Source organism: Neopsephotus bourkii, unplaced genomic scaffold, assembly GCF_033783945.1.
Source record: "Neopsephotus bourkii isolate Nb327-2 ecotype Australia unplaced genomic scaffold, CSIRO-AGI_Nbou_v1 NB_1622, whole genome shotgun sequence".
NCBI classification, from domain to species: Eukaryota; Metazoa; Chordata; class Aves; order Psittaciformes; family Psittacidae; genus Neopsephotus; species Neopsephotus bourkii.
In genome coordinates, this window is record NW_026902097.1 from 628,541 (window position 1) to 651,103 (window position 22,563).

Sequence of the window (22,563 nt, forward strand, 5' to 3'; positions counted from 1 at the left end):
CTGGGCTGAACACCGTCTGTAGCAGGAACCCTGCAGCCCTACTGCAGGCTTCATCCCACTTCATCCTGCATTTCAGCACAGCATCGGTTATTGCTTCTAATCCATACGGTGTTGTACCCTCTGGCAGCAGCCTGGCTGCCCTGGCTGTGCCACTGGAGATGCTGGGAGCAGCCAAGGGAGGATAGGAAACATTTCCCTACCGGAGCCAGGGCTGCTGGGGCTCTGCTGACTCAATCAGTGCCATATGAAGTTCCCTGCAATCTGTGTTGAAATTTAAGGAGAGGTTGAAGTGTTGTGCAAAGAGCGAAGAGCCCTGCACAGAGCTGAGCTGCAGGTTTCCTGCTGTCTCAGAGTGTGAGCTTGGTACTGGCTTGGGAACAACGAGATTTGCATCAAGGTGCCTAGTGCTTGGATTGGGGATTTTTCCCCCATTGTGCAGCATGTCGGAGGCTGATTGGAGCAGATGCTCTCCACCCTGGGGAGAGTTTCTCCAGGCAAAGCTAAACACTGACCCATTGCCATGAGGCATGTGTGGCTGAGCCAGCTGGTGACAGATGTGGTGACCAGCTCTGCTTGAGGCCCCTTTGTGGCTCACAGCTCTGTGACTGTTTCTCCTGCACCCTTCCAAATGTCAATCACAGTAGATCACGGGGAGCAGTTTGCTTGGGTTCCTGCATCAAACCAAGGGTGCAGACAGGGTGGGAAATGCCAGTATGGCTACAGTGCTGGGCAAAACTCACCAGCAATGGGGCAAATGGCCCCTTCCCCACCTCTACTGTACCCTGCGGTTTGTATGGACCAACTCTCCCAGCCAAGCGTGATGGGTGCGAGCTGTGCATGTATAACCTCTCCTCTGATTGCGTGTGCTACACGTGTGCACCAGCAAGACCAGGACACTTAAGGACACTTCAAGGACTGTGGAACGTGCTAACGGAGCTGGTTCATAGCTGCACTGGGGAATAAGAGCACATGGTGCTGGGGGACAGCGAGCCCCCACTCCTCCTGGGGGATGGAGAGCCCCTTGTGCCCAGCAGCACAGCATGTTCGGTGTGGGGCGGAGGCACCGCGGGAGCCTGGGCTGCTGGCCACAGGGACTGGCAGCCGTTTGGGGAGGAGGAGGAGGAGGAAGGCACCTGACTGCCAGGCAGCAGTCCAACTAGTTGAAACAGCTCCCGTTGTGGTTTGCATAACCCGGCGTGGCTCGGCCGGCTCTGAGAACATGTGGCTCCTCCCGGTCGCCTATGGTGGAAACCACACTTGCAGAGGAGCCGGGATGGAGAGCCCAGGGGTTTGCTTGCTGTGCCCATGCTCGGAGGTGCAGGGGGGGCTCCTTCCCCTCTGGCAGCGTGTGAAGCCGGCTTTACCATGGGCTCACCCTGCGTGGCACAGGCAGGGTCCCTGTGAGGTTCCCTCCCCGGTGCCGTGTGCCCTGCCTCCCTGCCACTTACATCACGCACTCCTCCAAGGTGACACTGGAGGCTCTGCCCAAGGACATGTGGACGCGCTCCCACAGGGCAGCCCCAGACACAGGGAGCAGAGGCAGCAGAGACAGATGGCCTCTGTGGAGCAGGGAGATGGACCGGATAAAAGCCAGCGAGAGGCAGAGGTGGGGGGGCTGTAACTGGAGCTGCTCACATGATGGGGGTGCTGCTGCCAGGAGCCGGGACCATTCAAAGTGCATGAAAGTGGCACACCAGGCAGGTGCCTTAACCACTGCAAGCCCTGCATGGTGATTTGGAACATCTGGGACATGGCCAGGGCAGAGGTGGAGATGGTCCACCTGCATGCTGGAAAGGACCCTTGGCTCTGATGCTCCTGACCTGGAGATGGATGCTGGGTCAGATCAGTTCCTGGGCACCAGGCTGTTGGATCCAGATTTCAGGTCTGGATTTCAGGGTCTCCGGCTTTATGTTGATCTCTGGATTAGCTAGGGTCAAAAACAGGGGAAAAAAGGCTTGGGAGCAGACAAGCTCAGGGCAGGGTTGTGAGGGAGCTGGCACAGGACATGGAGTAGTAAAAGGGTCTGATTTAAGCATAGGAAGTCATGTCTGTAGGCTTCAATCCCACTGATTTGGGGGGAGAGGGTTCCCAGGCCCCATCCAGACCCTACCTGTGTGTGTGCCTGCAGTGTGCCCCACTGGAGCCTGCCGGGCTGGGGTTTTGGGGAGGGGAGAGGTGTGGTCCCTCGCAGGTGAGGATTTGGAATAGTGCAAAGCTTTGTGTGTGTGGGTGATCGCCTGGGTGTGCATGTGCTCCCGAAGGAGTGTTTTTGCCCTCAGAGGGATTTTTCTATCTGGAGATCTCAGTGCAGTTTCTTTCCGGGGTGAGTCAGTTTGTGGGGCGGGAGAGGGGAGTACCCAGTCCCGATGCTGGGAAAAGCTCGGAGGAGCAGCAGGGGTGGCAATGCTGGCTCTAGGCTGCAGCTCCCACAAATGTGCCCTGCAGAGCCGAAAAGCAGGAAGAGAGCTCCCAACCCCGTGTCCCCAGGAGTAGGTGTCCTTGCTGGGACTCTGGCCACTTCCCAGGACAGCAGCAGCGCTCCAGTGCGGATCCAAGCACAGCAGAGCCTTGTGAGGGCTGGTGCAGTGCCGGGAAATCCCCGGGCCAACAGGTTGTGCCAGTGAAAGCAAAGCGGGTGCTGGCAGCAGCACAGCAGCCCAGAGGTGCTGCTCTGGGATCACGCCTCCACCGTCACCTTGTGAGCCGTGTATATAGCCCATGGTCATGGGACCAGCTGTGACCTGCTCTCATTTCACCTTCCCATCTCTCAGGTTCCCCTCTGTAATAACTGGAATAGTATCAATACCGTTGGTGAGTTAATACCAGCGGTTTCTTAGCACTCATGATGCTCAACTGGAAAATGCACCGCTGTTCAGTATCTCCCTTGCCCATCATTTTTCTAGGTGGTGAAGGGGTGATGCAGCTACACCAACTCTCTGCAGTTTTGGGGTGCTGGGGGCAAGCCCAGGACATGGTGGTGCCCATGCCGTGCCCTGCTCCCTGCTTCCCTTTCACTGGCTTTCCCAGGGAACACAGGCAGAGTCGTGCCCAAGCAGAACCAAGCGGTGACCAGGTTGGGTGGTGATGCCTCTCCTCCAGCCAGGGCACCTCCAGGGGACCCTGATGATGTGGAGCAGTGAGGTGCCAGCAGCACTGCAATGCCATGGGGTGCCAGGGCCCCGTGCAGGGCAGCTGTCAGGAGCTGGCAGCAAGGGGATGGAGCAAGGGGTGGCTGGCAGCACCTGCCTGCCTGGCAGGGGAGGGCTGTGCAGGGCTGATGCTTCCACCCCACCAGGATATGGGCCCAGGCATGCAAGGACAGGCCTGGTGGGAGGGTACGGACAGATCTGAGTATTTTTGCCTTTTCCACAGTGCTTTTCATCTTCAAGGCTTCGTGCCTCCAGCTGAAAACTTCAGTTTTAGGCTGGGCACAGTGGAGGCTCCCCAAAGGCCCCCCAACAGAATGGACAGCACAGCCGGGGTCTGGCAGGAGGAAGGATCTGATGAGGGTCACAGTGGTTGGTGATGCCACTGCATCATTGATGGTGCCCTGCATGCCTGTGGCAGCAGAGCATCAGGGCTGGACCAATTGGGAGGTCAGGCTAATTCAGGAAGATCCTCCTTGTGCCTTCTTAACCCCAGCTTGAACCTTCCCAATCTCCCGCCTCGTCCTGATTAGCACTAAGGCTGCTTTGCTGCCGGGAACATGGGCAGCACTGAACAGTGCTGGGCACTGCACTGTCTTCCATGGTGGGAACAGCTCAGCACCTCTGAGCTTTGGAGCAAACCTTGAAGGCAGGCAGGAGACATGCTTTCCTTTCTTCCTTGCCTGCCACCTTCATGGCAAAAGGGACTGGGAGTGCTCCTGGCCAGGGACAGGCTGCCCAGACAGTTCCTGCTCTGTATGCTAGTCAGTGAGGTCTGAAAAGGCACCTATGGCTCAGGAGGGTGAAGAGCATCCTGCCGATGAAGGCCACAGACCTGGCAGAGGGTTAACACCAGGCTGTGGTGTCCCACAGTGAGCAGGTTCTCTCCACCAGTTCTCAGATGTGTATGTCAAGGGACAGGATTGGGGCCGGCTTTAACCTCAGCTTCTGTGTCACAGCCATGGATCTGCTGACATGGAGTGCCAGAATGCTTTGGGAATTACAGCCCCTGCGGTGCCAAGCTGTTGCCTTCTGCTTGCTGCCACCCAGCAAGCCCTGTGGTTGGTGTCCTGAGCCAGGGGAAGAGTGCATTTCTGTAATGATAACTCACCCCGAGCTGTCCTGCACTCCCTGCCATTGCCCAGCCTCAAGCCAGCAACCCCGGAGCAGGGGTGAGTGGCTCCAGTACAACCAAGAGACTGTCCTGCTGCCACACTTGCTCCCTGCTGCCTGCCCATCGACCGTGAAAGCCTCCTGCTTCCCCACAGTGCATGTGCCAACCCCCAGTGATTCCCAGGACCAGAGGCTGTACCTCCCAGCAAAGCCAATGGGAGCTTTTCAAGCACAACACTGCAGCAGATCCCAGGCTGTGGGCATGGATAGGGAGCATGGCTTGGGCTGCTCTTGCCTGGACAGCTCTGGAGCTGGAGTGGGAGCCCAGCATGGCACAACACAGTGATGACCCACTCAGCAGCTCTCTTTCCTCCTTGTGCTGCTGCAGGTTCAACCTTGCTCGTGGCGTGGAGAGCTGCAGGAACTGTTGCTCGCATCCTCCTGGCAGGGATTTGCTCCTGCAGCCAGCCGAGAAGGCTGAAGAGCTGCCAGTGCCAGGACAGACAGTGCTACAGAGCTGCAGTGGTGTGAGCTGTGACAGGAGGATGTTTGCAATATCCTCTGGACAGAAAGGGCCTTGTGGAGCCCCTTCAGCCAAAGGCTGTCATGTGGCTCTGGCTGCCAGGACATCCGAAGAGGAAGGTCTGAAAATAATTGCCCCCTCATGTTTTCCTTTCAAAAGCAGGGAGTTGTCAGCATGGGGAATTTTTGTGACCAGCAGAGCTGGCTAACAGTCAGCCTCTCATGAGTCAGTGGTCTCAGTGCCCCGCTGGCCTCAGCCTCTGCTGGCATCCTCTGTTCAGAGCCTCTTGCTGTTACCAGGCTGGTGCCACCTCTTGTTCTGTCCTTGCCCCATGTGGTGTAGTGGGGAGGTGAGCATCATGCTGGAGCACAGCTGCCTGCTCCTGCCTTGTGCTGCTCTGCCCACAGCCAGGGCATCGCATGGCAGGGCTGGAGATGTCTCAAGCTGATGGAGCATTTCAGTTTGCAGTGTGGTTTTGTACCCGGCTCAGCACTTCGGTTGCTGTCTGTTGGGCCTGCATTTGGCTTTGGGGCAGATAACAAGGAATTTCTTAGAAAACACCATTAAGGTTCAGGACCATACTGTGCTCTGCCTGGTGCCATTGAGCTGTGTCAGTCCCGCTGCCTGCAGCAGCACCCATGGGTGACTGGAGCAAGGCTGGCAGCTGCTGGCACACACGTATTTTGGGGTGCTGCTCTGTACTGTGCCGGGATCAGCGTGTGGTGGGCAGTGTTTGCTGGGCTGGTATGGGGTACTGCTGTTTGGCTTGAGGGGTGCAGGATAAAGCTGTCACACTTGTGATGGGAGCACTGTTACCAGCATGCCTTGTGTGCCCGAGCGCGCTGGCACTGCCGGGACAGACCTCTGCCTGGCAGACCGTATCCTGGAGACATGGCAGCAGCCAGCACGGCGCAGCGTTGGCAGCAGCCGCAGTCAGCCTGTGCTGTTTCCATTAAGCAGTGTTGAGAGAGAAGCGTCCCTCTTTGGGAACAGCCTGTTCCCTGCTCCGTCTATCTGCTGTGCCTCTCCTTGCGTGGGGCGAAACAACCACGAGTTCTCCTTTTCTGCCCTTGTGTGGTGCTTGGCGGTGCTGCCTGTATGGCGGCAGTGCTGGAGGGTGACATGGTGGGAAGGTGCTTTGGGCTCTCTGTGGGGCATCCCCAGCTCTGCAGCCCTGGGCTGGCCCATCCCAGAGCTCAGACAGAAATAAAGTGGATCCTCTAATTTGGAACCCAAAAGAACAGCTCCCAGATTTAGTGTGAACATGCAGCTCTGTAACCTGTGATTTACTCTGCTGGTGCCCTTCTTCCTAAACCGACACACCTTTGTTTGAAGTGTTCCAGCAGAACGTTGTTTATTCAGGGCATTATTACCAGTATCTCAGGCTCCTTTTTTCTATCCTGTGACTCAAGGATAGTTTAGCGCAATTTCTTCCATCTTTCCTCTGTATCAAAGATACCCTGGCAAGTTCACGTTTATTGTTTGCAGTTAATGGTTAATATTTCCTATTCCTTGCAGCTCATAGTTGATCTTAATTACACCTTCTAATGTAAGACAAAAGTCAGCAAGTGAGACCGCATTGAGGCTCTGGCTTGGAGCCTGCCATGGAGCACCTCTTGCTCTGCAGGTCACGGGCTGCATTGACATTGTGGCTGCCCCACACATGTCGGTGTGGGGTGTTCCATGTGGGGTGTTCAGCGCACTGCTGCAGTGGCTCCCACGTGTACAGCAATGCGGACAAGCAGCAGTTGGTTTTGAGCAGTTTGAGTGGAAGAAAGGATCAACCTGCTATTGATCTTGTCCAGCTTTAAATGCCAGTGCTGGTTTTTCCTCTTGCTCGCTGGGCTGAAGCGTTAAAACAGATTAGTAGAACTAAGAAGAAATTAACCATCAACAGAGTGCAGAGGGCGAAATGCCCTGCTCCTAGCAGGACAGTGGGATGTTGCATGCCTCTGTGCAGACCTGGGAGCCTGGGATTCCAAGCTCCTCTTCCCCCCAAGCTGGGGAACAGGGTGAGGGAGCAGCAGTCTGCTGCAGCACAGCCCTGCCTTGCACCCCTCCTGCCTCCCTCTGCCATGTCCCATCAGTGTGTTTGCAGGCAGGATCCCCACTGCCTTCACTGCCTCCGGAGCAGGGACCACTTGCCCTCTACTTTGGGGCTCTTGGGCTATAAATATCAGGGGGTGGCGAGGGGCATCCGGGCCAAGGCACAACCTGACACCATCTCTCCCTCATTCACAGTGACATTTTGTCAAATGCCAGCGGGGAGGGGGTTGCTTATCTGCTGGCACACACTCTGGTGACCTTCACAGCTCTGGCCAGGTGCCTCTCTGCTGTATTTACACTTATTTATAGCTCTCTCCTCCATCCCCACCTCTGCTCTCCTTGCCAATACTGGAGGGGGGTACCCACCCCACAGTGGTCCCTCTGCACTGAGAGGGAGCTGGTCCATCCCTGGGGATGATGAGGAGATGGCAGCATCCAGTTTTGCTGCTTCAGAGCGCTGGTGGCCTGACCAGGGCTGGGTTTGGCCCTGGCATGGGTCATGGTTGGTGCATGCCCCCATTGCCTGCTGGGCTGGCCGGGGAGGGTGCTGGGGGCCTGCAGCCCCTGAGTGTGGCTGGCACAGCCCGAAGCAGCGAGCGTGGTGTGCAGTGGTGCCCAGCACCGCGCCAGCCAGCCCGTGCCGCCTGCTTGGGTAGGAGTTCATCCCGGTGCCCGGCTCCCTGCGTGGCTGTAATCCCCGTTTCAAGCAGTCTGTGATTGCGGATTGCCCTGATAAGACCGGACTGCTCCCTCCAGAACCCCTGCATGAGGATTTTATTCCCTTTCCAGAGACAAGCCTGGGGTGAGGGCAAGGAGGGGAAAATTCCCCGGCTGGCCATGAACACAGGCACCCAGGCCCAGTGCTGCCCATGCTGCCAAGGGAGGGCTGGCAGGAGCCGGCATTTCATGTTCTTGGCATTTCTCACCTTCTGCTGGGTTGGGTCCCAGCCTAAATGCTGCCGGTTAATGTGGGGCTCTGTCTCCAGCACGTGTGGATGGGTGTTTGTCCCCTCATGCTTTGGGTAGGAGGCTCGGTGCGGGGCTGAGTCACCGCTTCGGCTCCTCGGCGAGGCTTTGTGCCGCCTGGTTCTGGCTGGTTCCTTCAGCCCCTTCTCGTTCCCCGTGCGTGTGAGTGACAAGGCGCTTGCAAAGCATCCTGGGGCCATGTATGCGGCCGGCAATGCAAATCTGCCCTGCCAGGCTTAAACAGGATTAAGTTCCCCCGCGGGCGCTGCTCACAGCCGGCAGCGCTTGCCCGCCGGCAGGCTTCAGAAGCTGAGGCACTCCAGCCTCGCTAGGCACGAGCACAATGCAGGGGCCATTGCCCGGTGCGTAGATAAGGCTGATGGTGAGGGGACAGGAGAGGCGGCCATGAAGGGAGAGGGGAGAGCAGAAGCAGCCATGAGGGAAGATCATGAGAGGAGAAATGGGGTGGCCATGAGGTGTGAGAGGGAATCATGAAGGGACAGGAGAGGTGACCATGAGAGATGAGGGGAAATTGTGAGGGGAGAGCAGGGGCGGCCATGAGGGGAGATCATGAGGTGAGAGATGGGATGGTCGTGAGGAGAGATCGTGAGGAGACAGGAGGGGTGCCATGAGGGGAAATTGTGAGGGGACAGGAGAGGCGGCCATGAGGGGTGAGGGAAGATCGTGAGGGGAGTGGTGAGGTGGTTGTGAGGGGAGATCATGGGGTGAGAGCAGGGGCAGCCATGGGCCATGACAGGAGGCCATAAGAGTACATCTTGAGGGGAGGTGAGGGGTGGCCATGAGGGGTAGGGGCGGCAGCTGTACAGTGAGGGGCCACCGTGAAGGGGCAGATGCGGGGTGACTCTGTGTGGAGATCATGAGGGGAGGTCAGTTTGCCCTTAGTGACGTAGCTTAGTGGTGGGCTTGACAGTCCTGGGGTTACGGTTGGACTTGATGATCTTAAAGGGCTTTTCCAACCTGGTTGATTCCGTGATTCTGATTGTGATTGCATTTCTGGTAGGGCTGAGGTCAGAGCTGGCTCATGCTTTAAAGCAAGTTGAGGAGGATGGTCTCTGGGAGGAGGCCATTCCCCCACATACCCTTTCCCTTTCAGCTTTGGTTTTCAGGTGTGGTGTTGCTGCAGGGCTCTCTCTGCTGCAGGGAGGGATGCTGAGGCTTGGGCTCCTGCTGCCCCAGAGGGTGTAGGTGCATGGCACAGGGGCACCCCTCGCTGCCTGGGCATCGCTCTTCCATGGCGCAGGGATCCATAGACATGTTGCAGTGAGCCGCCGGCAGCAGCCCCGCTGCAGCGCACACAGACCAGGTGTCCGGGCTGGAGGATGCCTCCGAATTTCTGAGCATGTCTCCATGGGTGTTTGCTGGCTGCACACCAAGAACCCATGGCTCATCTGATCTTCCTGCAAACTCCCGAGTAAAATTAGAACAAAAGTTCACTCCTCTCCCAGGGCAGCAGGAAATGCAAAGGGTGGGAAAAGGGAAAGTTAGGGCAGATGAGGTCCAGTGCCCGCAGGCAGCGTCCCCTCACCACTGCCACCTCTACCCGGGGAAGGGGCTCTGTCCTGCCCCAGCCCTGCAGCCGGGGCTCTGCTCTCAGTGCTCAATGCTGGGCTAGCGGTGCTCCAAGTGATGGATTCCCACCATGGACTCAGGTCCTTAGGTGCTGGGCTGGTTAAATGACCCTTTGGAGCGGAGCAGGGTGGCCAGGGCCATGGCTTTCTGCTGGGATGCCCTGTGGGTGCCCAAGCGGGCAGCTGTGCTGAGCAAAGGCTCTCCCTGCTTTTCCCAAGGAGGAAGGGGACTGGGACAGGCAGCACTGAGTCTGGGGCACTCCTGACCTATGCTAGCCAGGCACCTAGGAGCATCCGCTGCCAGCCACTGCCTCGGGATGGCTGCACACAGTGCAGTGCCGGGGCACTCCTGCCTAGAGGGTGCCCAGAGAGGGCAGCTCAGCAGCGCTGGGTTGCAGGAGTTTATTTTTACCCAGCCCTGTTGCCAATGGGGACATGTCACATCTGTGGAGTTGATCAAAAGACATCCCGAGCCCTGGTGTCAGCTGCTCCTTGTGATCTCAGCACCAGGATCTTTTCCCCTGTGGCATATCAAAAGGAGCAGGAGAATTTGACTGCTCTGCTATTTTTAATTGAACACGCACACACACACACACACACACACACACATATATCTATGTACGTATGGCTTTTCTAAAAATAAAAGCCTTTGCCTGTGTTCCTATGGGAAGATTTGGGGAGAAGTGGGAGCCAGAGTTGTTGTGAGATGTTTTCTGGAGCAGGCACAAGAAAAAGGAAAGCAGGGACAAGCTACAGCAGGTAAGGGGCACATCTGAAAGGCCAAAGGACATCTGATCCCAGAGCAGCCTAGCATGGGCACGAGCAGAGGGAACGGGGGAGCTAAAGCAAAGGTAACTGTGTTCCCCAAAGCTGGCAGTGAAGAGGACAGGGACTCTTGACCTACTGCAGGTGCTCTGACCACCCAGAGAGCAAAGGTCTTTGCAGGGCAGGTTTGAAGAGCCCTCACCTTGGGGGCCCACAAGGAGTATCCAAATCCTGGAGCTGCACAGACTCTTTTTGTGCCCAGTATATGTGGTGGTACCACACTTATGGATGTCTCTCTGATACACCTTCTCCAGCAACAGGGTGGAGGGAGGGTGCTGGGGAGAGCGTCCCCCAGCCCTGCTATGGCCATGGCATGTTTGGGCTGGCAGTCCCTTGCCAGGACACAGGCTGTGAGACTGCTCTCCCTTACCTTTGCTGCACCCTCCAAACTGCTCACCCTTTCTTCCCCTAGGATGGGACAGGGTGAAAAGCAGGTGGGAAATCCAAAATGGGAGCAGGTGTGTGCACAGGAGTGTCTTGGTATTGCACAGGGTGTCCTAAGACCAGTGGGGAGCATGGCACATGGGCTGCTCAGCCTATGGGAACACAGACCATTATCCCAGATTATCCCAACTAAAAAATAACAAAACAGAAAAGAAGAGAGAGAACACTGTCTTTTCCATTCCTGCAGCTCTGTTTGAAATTCCTTTTCCTTCCCATTGAGTGTTGGAGGAGACCCTTCCAGGGCACTTCAGGAGGGGAGGCCCCCATGTTCTCCTGCCCCTCTCTCACATGCTCAGATGTTTGCCTGCTCCAGAATCCATTAGCTCTGTAAATAAATTTGCTTCCCTCATCGCCAGAAAACTCCCCCCGGACAGCCAATGCCAGGAGGAGTCACACTAGGCCTTTCCCCTCTGCATTTGAACCTGGATGTTGGGGGCAAAACCAAGCCTGACTTGAGGGCTTGGTGCAGGCAGGGCCGTGCTGGTACCAGACCTTGCTTCCACTGGTGTTGGGTACAGTCACAGGGCTTTGGGAGCCAGGCAGAATCAGGGCAGGTCCCAGCTTCTTTCTGTATGGAGATTCTTAGTTCAGTTTTTAGGGCTCACATCGCCCCGTGTGCACCTGGACATCGATTTGTTTCCATGCTGTTTTTTCTTATCCTGCATGTGTGATGTGAGGACCAGGGTTTGTATTGCCTCGGCAGTGCCTTGGCATGTGCAGGATATTCAGCTTCCCCAAAGGACTCTCTGCAAGCGGTTCAGTGCCATGAAGTGGGGACAGGGTATCAAGCAGCCATGGGGACTGGGTGTGAACCTCGTCCCATGTGTTGCTGTCTCGTGCTCCCAAGTCTCTCATGTTGCTTACTCTGTTATTGCTGATTCCCAGGACAGCTGGATAACCCTGGATAGCACCCTTAAGGCAGCAAAGGCAGGAATAGCTTCAATTTCCCCTAAGAGCACAAGTAACTGCTTTGTCACAGCCCAGACCCTGTGCTGTGAGCATCTGCTCACCAAAGGAGATGAGGCTTTTCCCATGCTGATGCTGCTGTTTTGACCCCTGACACAAGAGGGGGACTCTGGTGGCAGTTGTGGCTTTTGGTAACCAGCAGTGCCAGTGCCAGACTGAGCAAACTGATTTGCAAGGTGTGCAGCAAAGCTGTGCAGTGAAGACGTGCTCTCCACACTCTGCACTGCAGTGTAATTGCTTCTGAAACTGCTCAGCAAAGCTGATTTGGAAGAGGGTCTGAGTAATGGGCTTGAGTGGGAGCGACAGCATGCGAGGAGATGGCTGCCTATGAAGGAGGCTGCTGCTGCCTGTTGCTGCCTGCCCCTCAGGCTCACCACCTGTCTCTTCTCTCCCCAGTACGAGGTGTCTGGTGAGGAGCACCTCTACTCCGACTTCCCTGAGATTGATCTGTCTCAGCTGGATGCCAGTGACTTCGACTCAGCCAGCTGCTTCAGTGAGCTGCAGTGGTGCGGGGAGCACTCAGAGACCGACTCCAGCCAGTACAGCACAGACGACTCCGAGCTGTTCCAGGTACTCCCATTCTCCTGGTACAGGGGACCCCAGGATGGAGGCAGGAAGAGGGCAGGGGAGAAGAAGAAGGAAGGAACACACATAACTATTAATAGGTCCTCCCCAGCTGATTAGTGCTCCATTAATTTCTGCACCAGCTCTAAATGGGGCAAGCAGTGTAAGGCTAATGAGGAGGTGGATGAGCAGAGGAGGCTGCTGAGCCAACCCTCCTGTGATGTATTATTAAAAAGGAACTGGAAGAACTACAGCTGGTGTGCAGCTTATCCTGTTCAACTCCCAGGATACCTGGGCTGTGGTGTGGGACAGGAATGTTCATTTTCTGGGAGCAAAAAGCAGCCCCTTCCCTGGCTCTCCAGCTTTGGCATCCTCCCTGTGTTTGGGTTTGGGTCCCTCTGGCAGAGGGTAGCTGGTTTCTCTCCTCACCAACTCTGGGTTACATTTTGGGAGGGAGGAGGATTTATATTTAAACAAGGGAAAAAAAAAAAACACATAAACCCCCCAATATTTTCTAACCTGCCCACAATAACAGCCCTCTGGCTTTTACGCTGTGCTGATGCTGTGCTTGAAAATGGTCCAGTCCAGCTGAGGGACGTTCATCACGAGATGCATATTTTCCGCTGAACTTCCTGGGGAAAAGATAAACAGAAAAGAAATGCAAAAGACAGGCCCATTAGGAGCAGTGGAGTATGATGAAATGTATCCCACTGAACTTGTATGCACAGTGCTCTTAGGCCAATAACAGGAGGAAAAGAAACAGAGCCAAAAACGGAGCATCCTGCTGCCTTTCCCCGGAGCCTGCTCTGGTAACTGCGAGCAAGGTTAGGGCATGGAACAAAAGATATTTAATTTTCAAACAAGATGAGAGAAACACAGGCGGCTGCATGCAGTCAGCAGTCCTCTTTGTGAGCCTGAATTTACCCCTGTGCTAATTTTGTAGCTGATGTTAGGCTGCTTCTTGTTGGACATGGTTTACATTCACAATATGATGGAGGAGGACCAAATAGAAGGAACTCCTGGCTTACTTCAGCCTTTCCGCAGCTTCTGCATCCTCTTCTGGGCTTTTACATCTTATTTCCAGTCTGGAAAGGGGCTCGACATGCTATGTGGGACTGGGAGAGCACTGGGATGGCAGGAGGTGCATCAGGCAGGGTGGAACCCAGATGGATAGAGGGGCCCAAGGGGGCAGGTTGGGGTAGTGGGCAGGGAGGATGCAGGAACAGCCTGTGGCCCCGCTTGGCCCAGCGCAGCCCCGAACACTCACAGATCTCCTGTCAGCATCCCCAGATCATGCTGTTTGCCAGAGAAAAGAGATCAGGGGACCGGTAATATAAAGCCTATCTCGTTCTGGGGGCTGTGCTCTGTCTGTAGGGTTCCTCACAGAGCGCTGAGTGCAGCCAGCTTTAAGCATGAGGGCTGAGAGCCCCTGTCGAGCTGGAGGTGCCTGTGTATGGGGGCTTTTAGTGAAATCAAAATCCATACTGCTTTGTGCAAGTTGTGGCATCTGGCCAGTGGTGCAGCCTGGGATGAGGTTCCCCTCTGCCTTCTTGTCCACTGGGCAGCCCTGGGCCAGGCTTATGACTCTTCACATTTTCTTTGCCTTCCCCATCAGGAGAGCTGAAAATAACTGGTTGTGCCCTCTCGGGCCTCCCCAGCCTGACAGGCTCCCATCCTGGCTGATTGCTGCTCCCGGCCCCACTCCCATCCTGGGGGAAGTTGCAGCCCAGAATCAGGAGGATTTGGGCAAGGAGCCTTTTAATCACAGATCCTTTATCTGCTGCTGTTTGCCCCATGGTGGACTGGAGACTACTGTTGGGAGAGAAGATGCTCTGACTCATTATTTTCCCACTGCAGGTGCAGGGGGACAGATTGATGCTCCCGTTCAGATGGGTCTATCCCCTCCTGATCCCATCCTGGTGTGCTGGGGAAGAGCTCTCCTAGATCCCCTGTGGGGTCATTGGGAAGTGTGGGTGCTGGCTTGGCATCACCAGCCCTTCTTGCCTCTGGCCCAGCATCCTGGGGTCCCTCTGCCCAGCCTAACTCTCCCCCTCTGCTTTGCCTGTTTCTTTCAGATAATAGACAGCGAGAATGAAGCGCTGCTGGCAGCCCTCACCGAGACATTGGATGATATACAGGGAGATGACATGGGCCTGGCTGCCTTCCGCACTATGGAAGAGGGGGACACGCTCAACCATGCCTACACCTCGCCTGCCCCCTCCCCCAAACCCACCGCCCCGGTCACGGGGGGGCCATCCCCGGCCCCCGAGTTTGATGAGCTGTCTCTAGTAAGAACCCACTTCCTACTGTTTAAGGTGGATTTGGATGAGCCCCTGATAAGCCGGCTGCATGGGTATGATAGGAAGCAAAGGTCTGAATTTTTTCATTCTAGGCTTAAAACTCTCTTTAACCGTCAATACCAAAGCATATACTTGTATTGTATACGTATACATGTTCTGCATCATTGCTGTCACCTCCATCACCATCCTCACGGGAACAAGCTGTGTGTATACAATTATATATATGAAAGGGGTGGGGGTGGGTGTTGAAGGGGTGGGAGCTGCTTTGGCAAGACCCACATCTGCTTTTAATGGCATGTGCAGATGTGGGGCTGCCTGGGGGTCTCCCCTAGTGCATCCCAGCTCCGTGCCCATGGGAATGGTGGCTGTTCCCATCCAGCTCTGCCTTGAGACCGAGCTGCCCGCTGCTCTCGCAGGAGGGACAGAGGGGGCTCGGCCTGAGGGACAGACAGCCCATGCCCTTGGCTTGGGTTTGAGCCCACATGCTTTCTACCACAACCCCCTTGGGCTGTGTGGCCTCCAGTGTCTGCAAATGTGGTGACCTCTTGGTTCCCTGCAATATCAGGGCTCCAGCCCTGCTGCCCGCTCCTGGCCAGAGCTAACTGGCAGCACGTGCTGCAAACCACCACCATCCCCAGCCCACTCCTTCCTGCGGCTCACGGTCCCCCCCCAGGGATCCCCAGCCTGGCCCTGGGGTGTCCCCAAAAGCCGGGGCTGTGATGGGGAGGAGTGACATCCAGTGGTGAGAGCGTGCATTTCCACTGCCCTGCGCGGGGGGGTATATATCACACACGACATGTATGTGTATATATAGGATGTATACGTTGCAGGGGTGGGGGGGAAAGGGTGCTGGTTGCTTCCACCAGCAGGAGCTGCACGCCTAAAGCTGTGGGTGCCCTGCTTGATGTTTCCCAGCAGACCCTGATCCGGGCATCCACTATTTCTGTCACTCCTTAAAGTCCCCCCAGTGCCTGCCCTGGGGCTCTGTGCCCACTGGCCAGCACGGGAGCCCCAGATCTGTCTCCTCCATGCAGTTCCCTTGCCCCTACGCAGTCGTCTTGCTGTTGAGCTGTTGTCACCTTCAGCTGTTAGTGTGACATGGGTGGAATGTGAAATGTTATTGCTGGGTGTGGGGTATGGGTTTTGTTCCTCCCCTAACCAAAAATGGGTTTGAGTAGAAAAAACTGATATGCTGACCTTGCCATCAGATGTGGTAGCACAGGGAAAACCCCACTTCCACCACTCATGGGCTTGACAGAGCATGTTGGGGAAGATCCTCAACAGGTCCCACAGGGGCTTGCATCTGCAAAGTGCCTTGAGAGCCCAGGCCCTCTGGATGTTTTGGCTAAATGAGCCTTGGATGGGACCTAAGCGAGCTGTCCAAACCCATCACTTATGCCAAAGTAAAGACTGTTACCTCAGGGCAGAACTGATACAGTGAGAAGTTTGGATACCACAACAGCTCCTCTGTGCGATGAGAGTAGGGATGCCCCATGGAAGTAAATTCCCTCATGTCCCCACCACCCCAACCTGCTTGGGGGTTCCTGGGGATGTGGGTGAATGCTGTGGGACCCCTTCAGTGCTGTCCACTGGGATGTGGGAAATGCCTCCCTGTGATTTTATTTTTCCTCCCTCATTGTTGTGTTGCACGTTCAGCAATGGACGTGCCCAGTGCAGTGTGAGCCGGGGGGCTGCGGCCCTGCTGGCACTTTCTCCTACCCTCACTGTGATGCCGACTCCTTTTCTTGCCGCTTCTCTTTGCAGCTGAAGAAGTTGCTTCTCTCTCCATCACATGTGCCCCCGAGCTGCGAGGCGCAGCGGGACGGGAGCGCCCGGCGCCTGGGGACCCCTAAATCCCGACCCACACGTCCCTGCACAAAGGTACTTCCTCAGCGAGCAGAGCTCGAGACCACCCAGTGCCCACCTTTCATGAGCCATCCTACAAGAGGTCATCAAAGGATGGTATTGAGAGTATGGGTGGACTTTGAACTGGGGCAGGGGCTGGAAACAGGCAGGGACCATACCACCAGCACAGCAGTGCACAGTGTTCCTGTCCCTGCCTGTGCTGGGGCTGCTCAGCGAAACCTTCGGACTTTGTGCTGGGCTGAGAAAGGTCTGGATCTCATTTGCACCCTGTGGGGTCAGGCCTCTCCTGGCTTCCCTAAGCACTGGCTTGTGAAAGCCCTGTGTGCTCCCTGGTTGTCCAGGTCCCCAGTGACCTGCAGCCCAAGAGAGGAGCCATTGTATGGGGAGAGCCTCAGAGCTGATCCCATCACTTAAGATAATCTCCTGAATCCCAGCAGAAGTTGCCATCAAAGATTTTTCTACGTTGCTAATGGTAATTGTGCATTAGGCCCAGCAAATTAGATTGCCTGGGAAGAGAAGCAAATCCCTCCTGGGGAGAAGGAGCATCGTTGCATGCTGGCTGCTGGGGGTGCAGCACTCAGGGTGGTTGGAGTGCCCAGTTACCCCCTGTAGGATGTGAGGCTGACCCCAGGCACATCAGGATGCTGGGGGACTAGAACCAGGGATTTGAAGATGTGTGGTGGCTCTGTCAGTCTGGGGGGCTTCTCCCCCTTTTCCTGGTGCCTGTGTCAGGTTGGGGCTGTGACCTGACATAAGCTGACTTTCTCCTCTCTCCTCTCTGAAGGTGGAGGGTCCCCGGGACAGGAGGGTGAGTGTCCCGCAGGTGCAGAGCCGCAGCTGCTCTGAGCTGCACCGACACCTCACCTCTACTGCCTCCTGCCCCCAAGCCCCCCCGGTGCCTGAGGAGTGCCCCAGCGGCAGCCACCACCTGTCCCCTGGTGACTGCAACCATCAGGAGGATGACAGCGACTCCAGTGAGGACTCTGTGAGCTCCAGTGACTTGGTGACCCCCCCATCCTCGGCAGAGGATGGCTCAGGCAGCCAGTTCTTCTGTGAGGGGGAGATGCACTCGGTGGTGGAGCTCATCCGCTACATGCACACCTACTGCCTGCCGCCAAGGAAGCTGCCCGCCCGTGACACCACTGATGCCATGCCCCAGCCCTGCAGCAGCCCCTACAAGAGAGCCAAACCAGACTGCCCAGCGCAGCCAGGTACCCCTGGGAGAGCGCAGAGCCAGCCAGGCTGCACCTGGCAGATGAACGGGAGCTGCAAGAAGCCTGGAGCATCCTTCTCCATCCTGAAGGAGCTGCTGGCACGGGACCTGCTGTGCGATGTGAGCAAGCCATACCACCTGGGCAAGCCTGTGTATGCTGCCCTGGTGCAGCCACCTGGCTCCCGCTCCCCTGTGCCACTGACCCGGGATGGGGAGGATGCTGTTGGGACCTGCACATCCAGAGCAAAAACAGCACCAGAGAAGGGTGAGCTGCAGCAAAGCCCCAGGGCTGAGGCAGGGGCACTGCAGGAGCTGGGTGGCCACGAGGACGATGCTGGGAAGCATGTGAGCATCCCAGGCGCAGCCGTGGGGAAGGTGGCCCGCAAGCAGGAGAGCGCTGTTTATGCTGTACGTCGGTCCAAGAGACTCAACCCTGAGCTTGACCACTGGCTCTCCTTCCTTGACGAGCCACCCCCCGAGCTCCCCGTCCCTCGGGAGGCAGGGGATGGCCGCACCTCCCGGGACGCCCTGCCCTGCAGACAGCCCATACCATGCCCAGCGCTGGAGGGCTTCTCCACTGAAGATACTGCAGCCGAAGTGGAAGTGGGGGGCACGGCACCACCAGCAGAGCCCCAGCCCCTCTCCCTGGGCTCCCCAGGGGATGGTGAGGTGGGCAGTGAGGCTGAGATCCGGCGCTGTGTCCTCCTGGAACAAGCAGGTAAGGGGCCTGGGGACTGCCACTCTGTTCTCCCAGCCCTGGTGTGCCTGCACTGCCTCTGATAATGTCCGTGCTGTCCCTGCCATTGGCAAGTGCTACTGGCCAGGCACTTGTCACTCGCCAGTGAAGCTGTGAATGTCCTCAAGCACAGCAGAGCCCTGACACGTGCTGGTTGGCTGTGGGGTTCCATGCATGAGAAGTTGGGGGTCTGGTTTTGGGATGCTGTTTCAATACATGGGAGCCTTCTGCCTCAGTTTACCCATCTTTATAACAAGATGAATTTACTGTAAGGGTGATGAAACACAGGAACAGGTTGCCCAGAGAAGTGGTGAATGCTCCATCCCTGGCAGTGTTCAAGGCCAGGTTGGACAGAGCCTTGGGCAATATGGTCTAGTGTGAGGCGTCCCTGCCCATGGCAGGGGCATTGGAACTAGATCATCTTAATATCCTTTCCAAACGTAGCCATTCCATGATTCTGTGATTCTGTGGTTTTATGAAAGACTCAGTGTAGCACTTAACCCAGCAGGGACCAGGCTGCCTTATCCCTTCAGGTCCCTCTTCCCTGCAGGATCACCCTGTGCCTGTAAACCAGGTTCACCTGCGTCAGGGCTCCAAACCCTCAGCTATATGCAAGTGCTTTGCGAGTGGGAATGTCCCAACCTTGACAGTGTTTGCTGCCTTGCAGGCAGGCGGTCCCCAGACCCTGCCAGGCCAGGGTGGGCAGCAGGGCCCTGGCTTCTGCCGTGGCTTGCTTTAGGAAGGTGCACAGCCTCACTGGTAACCCTGCTTCTCTCCTTGCCTTTCAGAAACACCCAGGGGTCTCACACTGTCCTTGGCACAAACGTAAGTGCGCATGGGGCTACAGGAAAGCACTGTGGTGTGTCTGGCTGGACATGTGTCTGCAGTGAGCGGGCAAAGCTGCTTGTGTAGAGCAGACTGAGCCCTGCAGTGGGGCGTGGGGCTGTGGGGAGCCACGGCCATCACTCGGGTGCAAGGAGCTCGCAGAGCCCTGGACTGAGGGCAGAGTGTTGCTACGTGCCAGGGGCAACGTGCCCTGGAGCTCTGGCTGGGATGGGGAGGGCACACTTGCCTGCCCCTCTGCCCCGGAACCCCTCTGCAGGGTTACTCCATAGGGCACGATGGGAGGGGTTGCTCGTAAGCATTGTGTTCTCAGCTTCCTTTGGGTTTTGGGACAGTTTTCACCTAAACACTTTCTCCTTATTTTCTGTTCTTCTCCAGTGACCCAGCCTTTGGGAAGAGAAACTTTGAGCCGATGCTAACTGTGGAGCTGTGTGGGACAGCAGGTAGGACAGGCTTTTCATTTCTTAATTTTGAAGAAATCCTCCCTGGGAGGGGGCAAATTTATCCTAAATTGAGGCTGGTTCATCAGCTGCAGCTGAGCCCAGCCATGGGGACATACTCACCCCCTAGCCCAGGACCCCTTTTTGATCCACAAACACAGGAGACTTCCCATGTGCTGCCTCCACATCTGAGCGCTGCGAGAAACTCAGGGGTGTGCACTTGGCGTGGGGGAGCTGTTCAAAGGGCCTTGTATGGCCCATGGGGAAGGGAGAGTCCTCTGGTCCCAGCTGGGATCAGGCATCCTTCTTTTTCCCCAAGTGCAGTGAATGATGTCTTGGATGATACGCTCAAAGCCAGGTTGGATGGGGCCTTGAACAATCAGGTCTAGTGGAAAGTGTTCCTGCCTGTGGCAGGGGGGTTGGAACTAAATGATCCTTTCAAACCCAAACCATTCTATGATTCTATGGATGTGGCTGTGGGGCTGAGCAACCTCCTTCTTTGCAATGTCTGTGGTGCTGGGGTAGAATGGGGCAGGATGGTGGGGGCAAAGGTGACTCCTGCCCTTTGTTTGGGTGGTCTAGGTCTCACACCACCCACCACTCCGCCATACAAGCCTGCTGAAGAGGACCTGTACAAGCCAGACATCACACAGGAGCTGGGGAAGGAGGATGGAATAACCCCCAGCCCTGGGGGCGTCGGGGATGCAGCAGCCTCCAGGAAAGCCCTCAGGAAGCACCCTGAGAGGACAGAGCTCTTTGCCCACCTGAGCCGAGCTGCCGGGCGCCCCGTGCTCCCCGAGCAGCAAGGCATGCTCAAGCGGCCCTTCTCCCGCTCCTTTGGGGACCACGACTACTGCCAGGTCATGAAGCCTGAAGCCGCCCTGCAGAGGAAGGTGCTCAAGTCATGGGAGCCCCCAGGCCAAGTGGAGACAGAGCACAAGAGGAGGGTCCCAGCTGCGCACTACCAGGGGCTGGACCTCAGCAGCAAGGAGGCTGGCAGCGAGATACTGTGGAAGGATGGCGTAAAGCAGCTGAGAGACCAGCAGATCAGAGCCAGCTTAACAAAGCACTTTGGCTTTCTGGACAGTGCTCTTGATGACGAGGACATGATCTTCTGCAAGACCCCCGAGTATGACACTGTCTTTGAAGATAGCTGCAGCGAGAGCGGCTCCCCTGTGGAGGAGGAGGAGGAAGAGGAGGAAGAGGAGGAGGAAGAGGAGCATGGCAACACCAAGCTGTGCCTGCGGAGAAATCCTCTTTCCAGGACCAGTTTGCATTACTGTTCCCGGAGCAGGTCCAGCTCAGGGTCTTCCTGCTGCCGGTCCCGATCACCCACAAGCAGACGCACCTTCAGGTACAGGGGACCATGGGGAGGGCACTTGGGGCTGTTCTTGCCCTTGCATTTTTGCATCGGTCCGTGGCAGCCCTGGCTGTCTGTGCTCTACTGGCCCAAGTAATAAAGATGCTAACTAATGGAAGAAAAACTGTTGAAATAATTGGTACTACAGCAGCTGCTGCAAACGTCAGCCATGGCCAGAGAAAGCAGTACTGGGGTGTGGGCAGGGGCCAGAGCCATGCCAGGGCTAGGAACCCCCTCCAGCATCTATTAGAAAGGACTTTCCAGTGTCCTTTCCAGTGTTTCCATCTCTCCTTTGCTTCCAGTGCTCCAGAGTGCCTGCCCGCCTGCTGCTGCAGACCCTGTGTACCTCAGTTTCTTTTTCATGTTTGAAGCTTTCTCACTGGGTTCCCCCCAGGGCTGACCTCCTCTTCCTCGCTTCCCAGGTGTGAGAACAGCGAACAGTGTCAGGGCGGGAGCAGGCACCGGGGCCAGATGGAGAAGAGACGGGAAAAGGCCATCGTAAGTGAGCAGGGACAAAGCAATCCCCAGCCCTCAGTTCATCTCCTGCTCTGGAAAAGCAGTGGTGCAGCCCATTAGCCCTGGCTTCAGCAGCCCTTGGTGCAGGGCCAGTGTTAAACGAGGAGATAGGGGTGGAGGGGGGAGAGAAAAACCCAATATGAAGTGGAAGCCGCTGGCGATTGGCAATACACAAAGTCCTTGGCACAGAAATGGCTGGAGCATCCCCCACTGGTGCTTCAGCACAGTTGGCATGGCAGTTAGTGGGGTGAGCTGGGAAATCCCTGAAGCTGCTTGGCTGTTACAGATGTGGTTCTGCTGCAGAGGCAGCCTCATGTACCAGGAACCTGGCTTGTGCCCCTAGGTGGGAGCTGGGTGCAGGGTGGGCGTGTGGGAAATGACCTCGTCCTGTGTAACGCTGTGCACACACACATGTTCACACATGCCCCTCTGGCATTTTATTTTTTCCTGCAGTGCAATTTCATTTTGCCCCTAGCGATTCTTAGGAACACTTCCCTACAGCAGCCTGATTCCCAGTGCTGGTTTGCAGGGGCTCCTTGACAGCCCCATGTTTCTAGTGCCCATCAGCAGCGTGGAGGTGTGGGGTCATGGAGCCTGAAGCTTCTCACTTGCTTTGCCAGGGGGAAGGCCGGGTGGTGTACATCAGAAACCTCTCCAGCAGCATGAACTCCAGCGAACTGAAGAAACGCTTTGAAGTGTTTGGTGAGATCGTGGAGTGTCAGGTCCTGTCCAGGACTAACAGGTGAGTGGGGAGCAAATCCAGGTTTCAGTGCTTTGGGCAAAGAAATGCAGTGTGAGCCCAGGTCCAAGAGCATGGGGAGAGGCGGGAGGATGGAGGGACAGCAGGATGGAGGGTGCAGTGCTGGGCAGAGCTGTGTGAGGGGGGCTGTGGGGCATGTTGCATCTTGAATTCTTTCTCTGGTTGCTCAGGGGGGATAAATATGGCTTCATCACCTACCGGTATTCAGAGCATGCCGCCTTATCTCTGAAGAACGGCACCTCACTACGGAAGAGGAATGAGCCTTCGTTTCAGCTCAGCTCTGGTGGCCTCGGGCATTTCTTCTGGACCAGATACGCTGACTTGGGTAAGAAAGCAGGAGCTGCTTT

At 56.5% G+C, this 22,563-nt stretch overlaps 1 protein-coding gene across 2 annotated transcripts in view; it reads left to right on the forward strand.

Annotated features, from left to right (window-relative positions):
* The window catches only part of PPARGC1B (PPARG coactivator 1 beta), a 48,263-nt gene that overhangs the window by 19,612 nt on the left and 6,088 nt on the right, over window positions 1-22,563 (forward strand). The window contains exons 1-11 of one of the 2 annotated variants that reach the window (XM_061372856.1): window positions 8,656-8,921; window positions 12,015-12,188; window positions 14,258-14,470; window positions 16,247-16,363; window positions 17,133-18,279; window positions 19,086-19,122; window positions 19,519-19,583; window positions 20,163-20,934; window positions 21,363-21,438; window positions 22,077-22,198; window positions 22,387-22,541. In XM_061372856.1, coding sequence (XP_061228840.1) covers window positions 14,330-14,470; window positions 16,247-16,363; window positions 17,133-18,279; window positions 19,086-19,122; window positions 19,519-19,583; window positions 20,163-20,934; window positions 21,363-21,438; window positions 22,077-22,198; window positions 22,387-22,541 — 2,632 coding nt within the window. In that variant the 5' untranslated portion in view covers window positions 8,656-8,921; window positions 12,015-12,188; window positions 14,258-14,329. Of the gene's footprint in view, window positions 1-8,655; window positions 8,922-12,014; window positions 12,189-14,257; window positions 14,471-16,246; window positions 16,364-17,132; window positions 18,280-19,085; window positions 19,123-19,518; window positions 19,584-20,162; window positions 20,935-21,362; window positions 21,439-22,076; window positions 22,199-22,386; window positions 22,542-22,563 lie in introns of those variants that run through there. The other variant, XM_061372855.1, reaches the window with a different exon arrangement.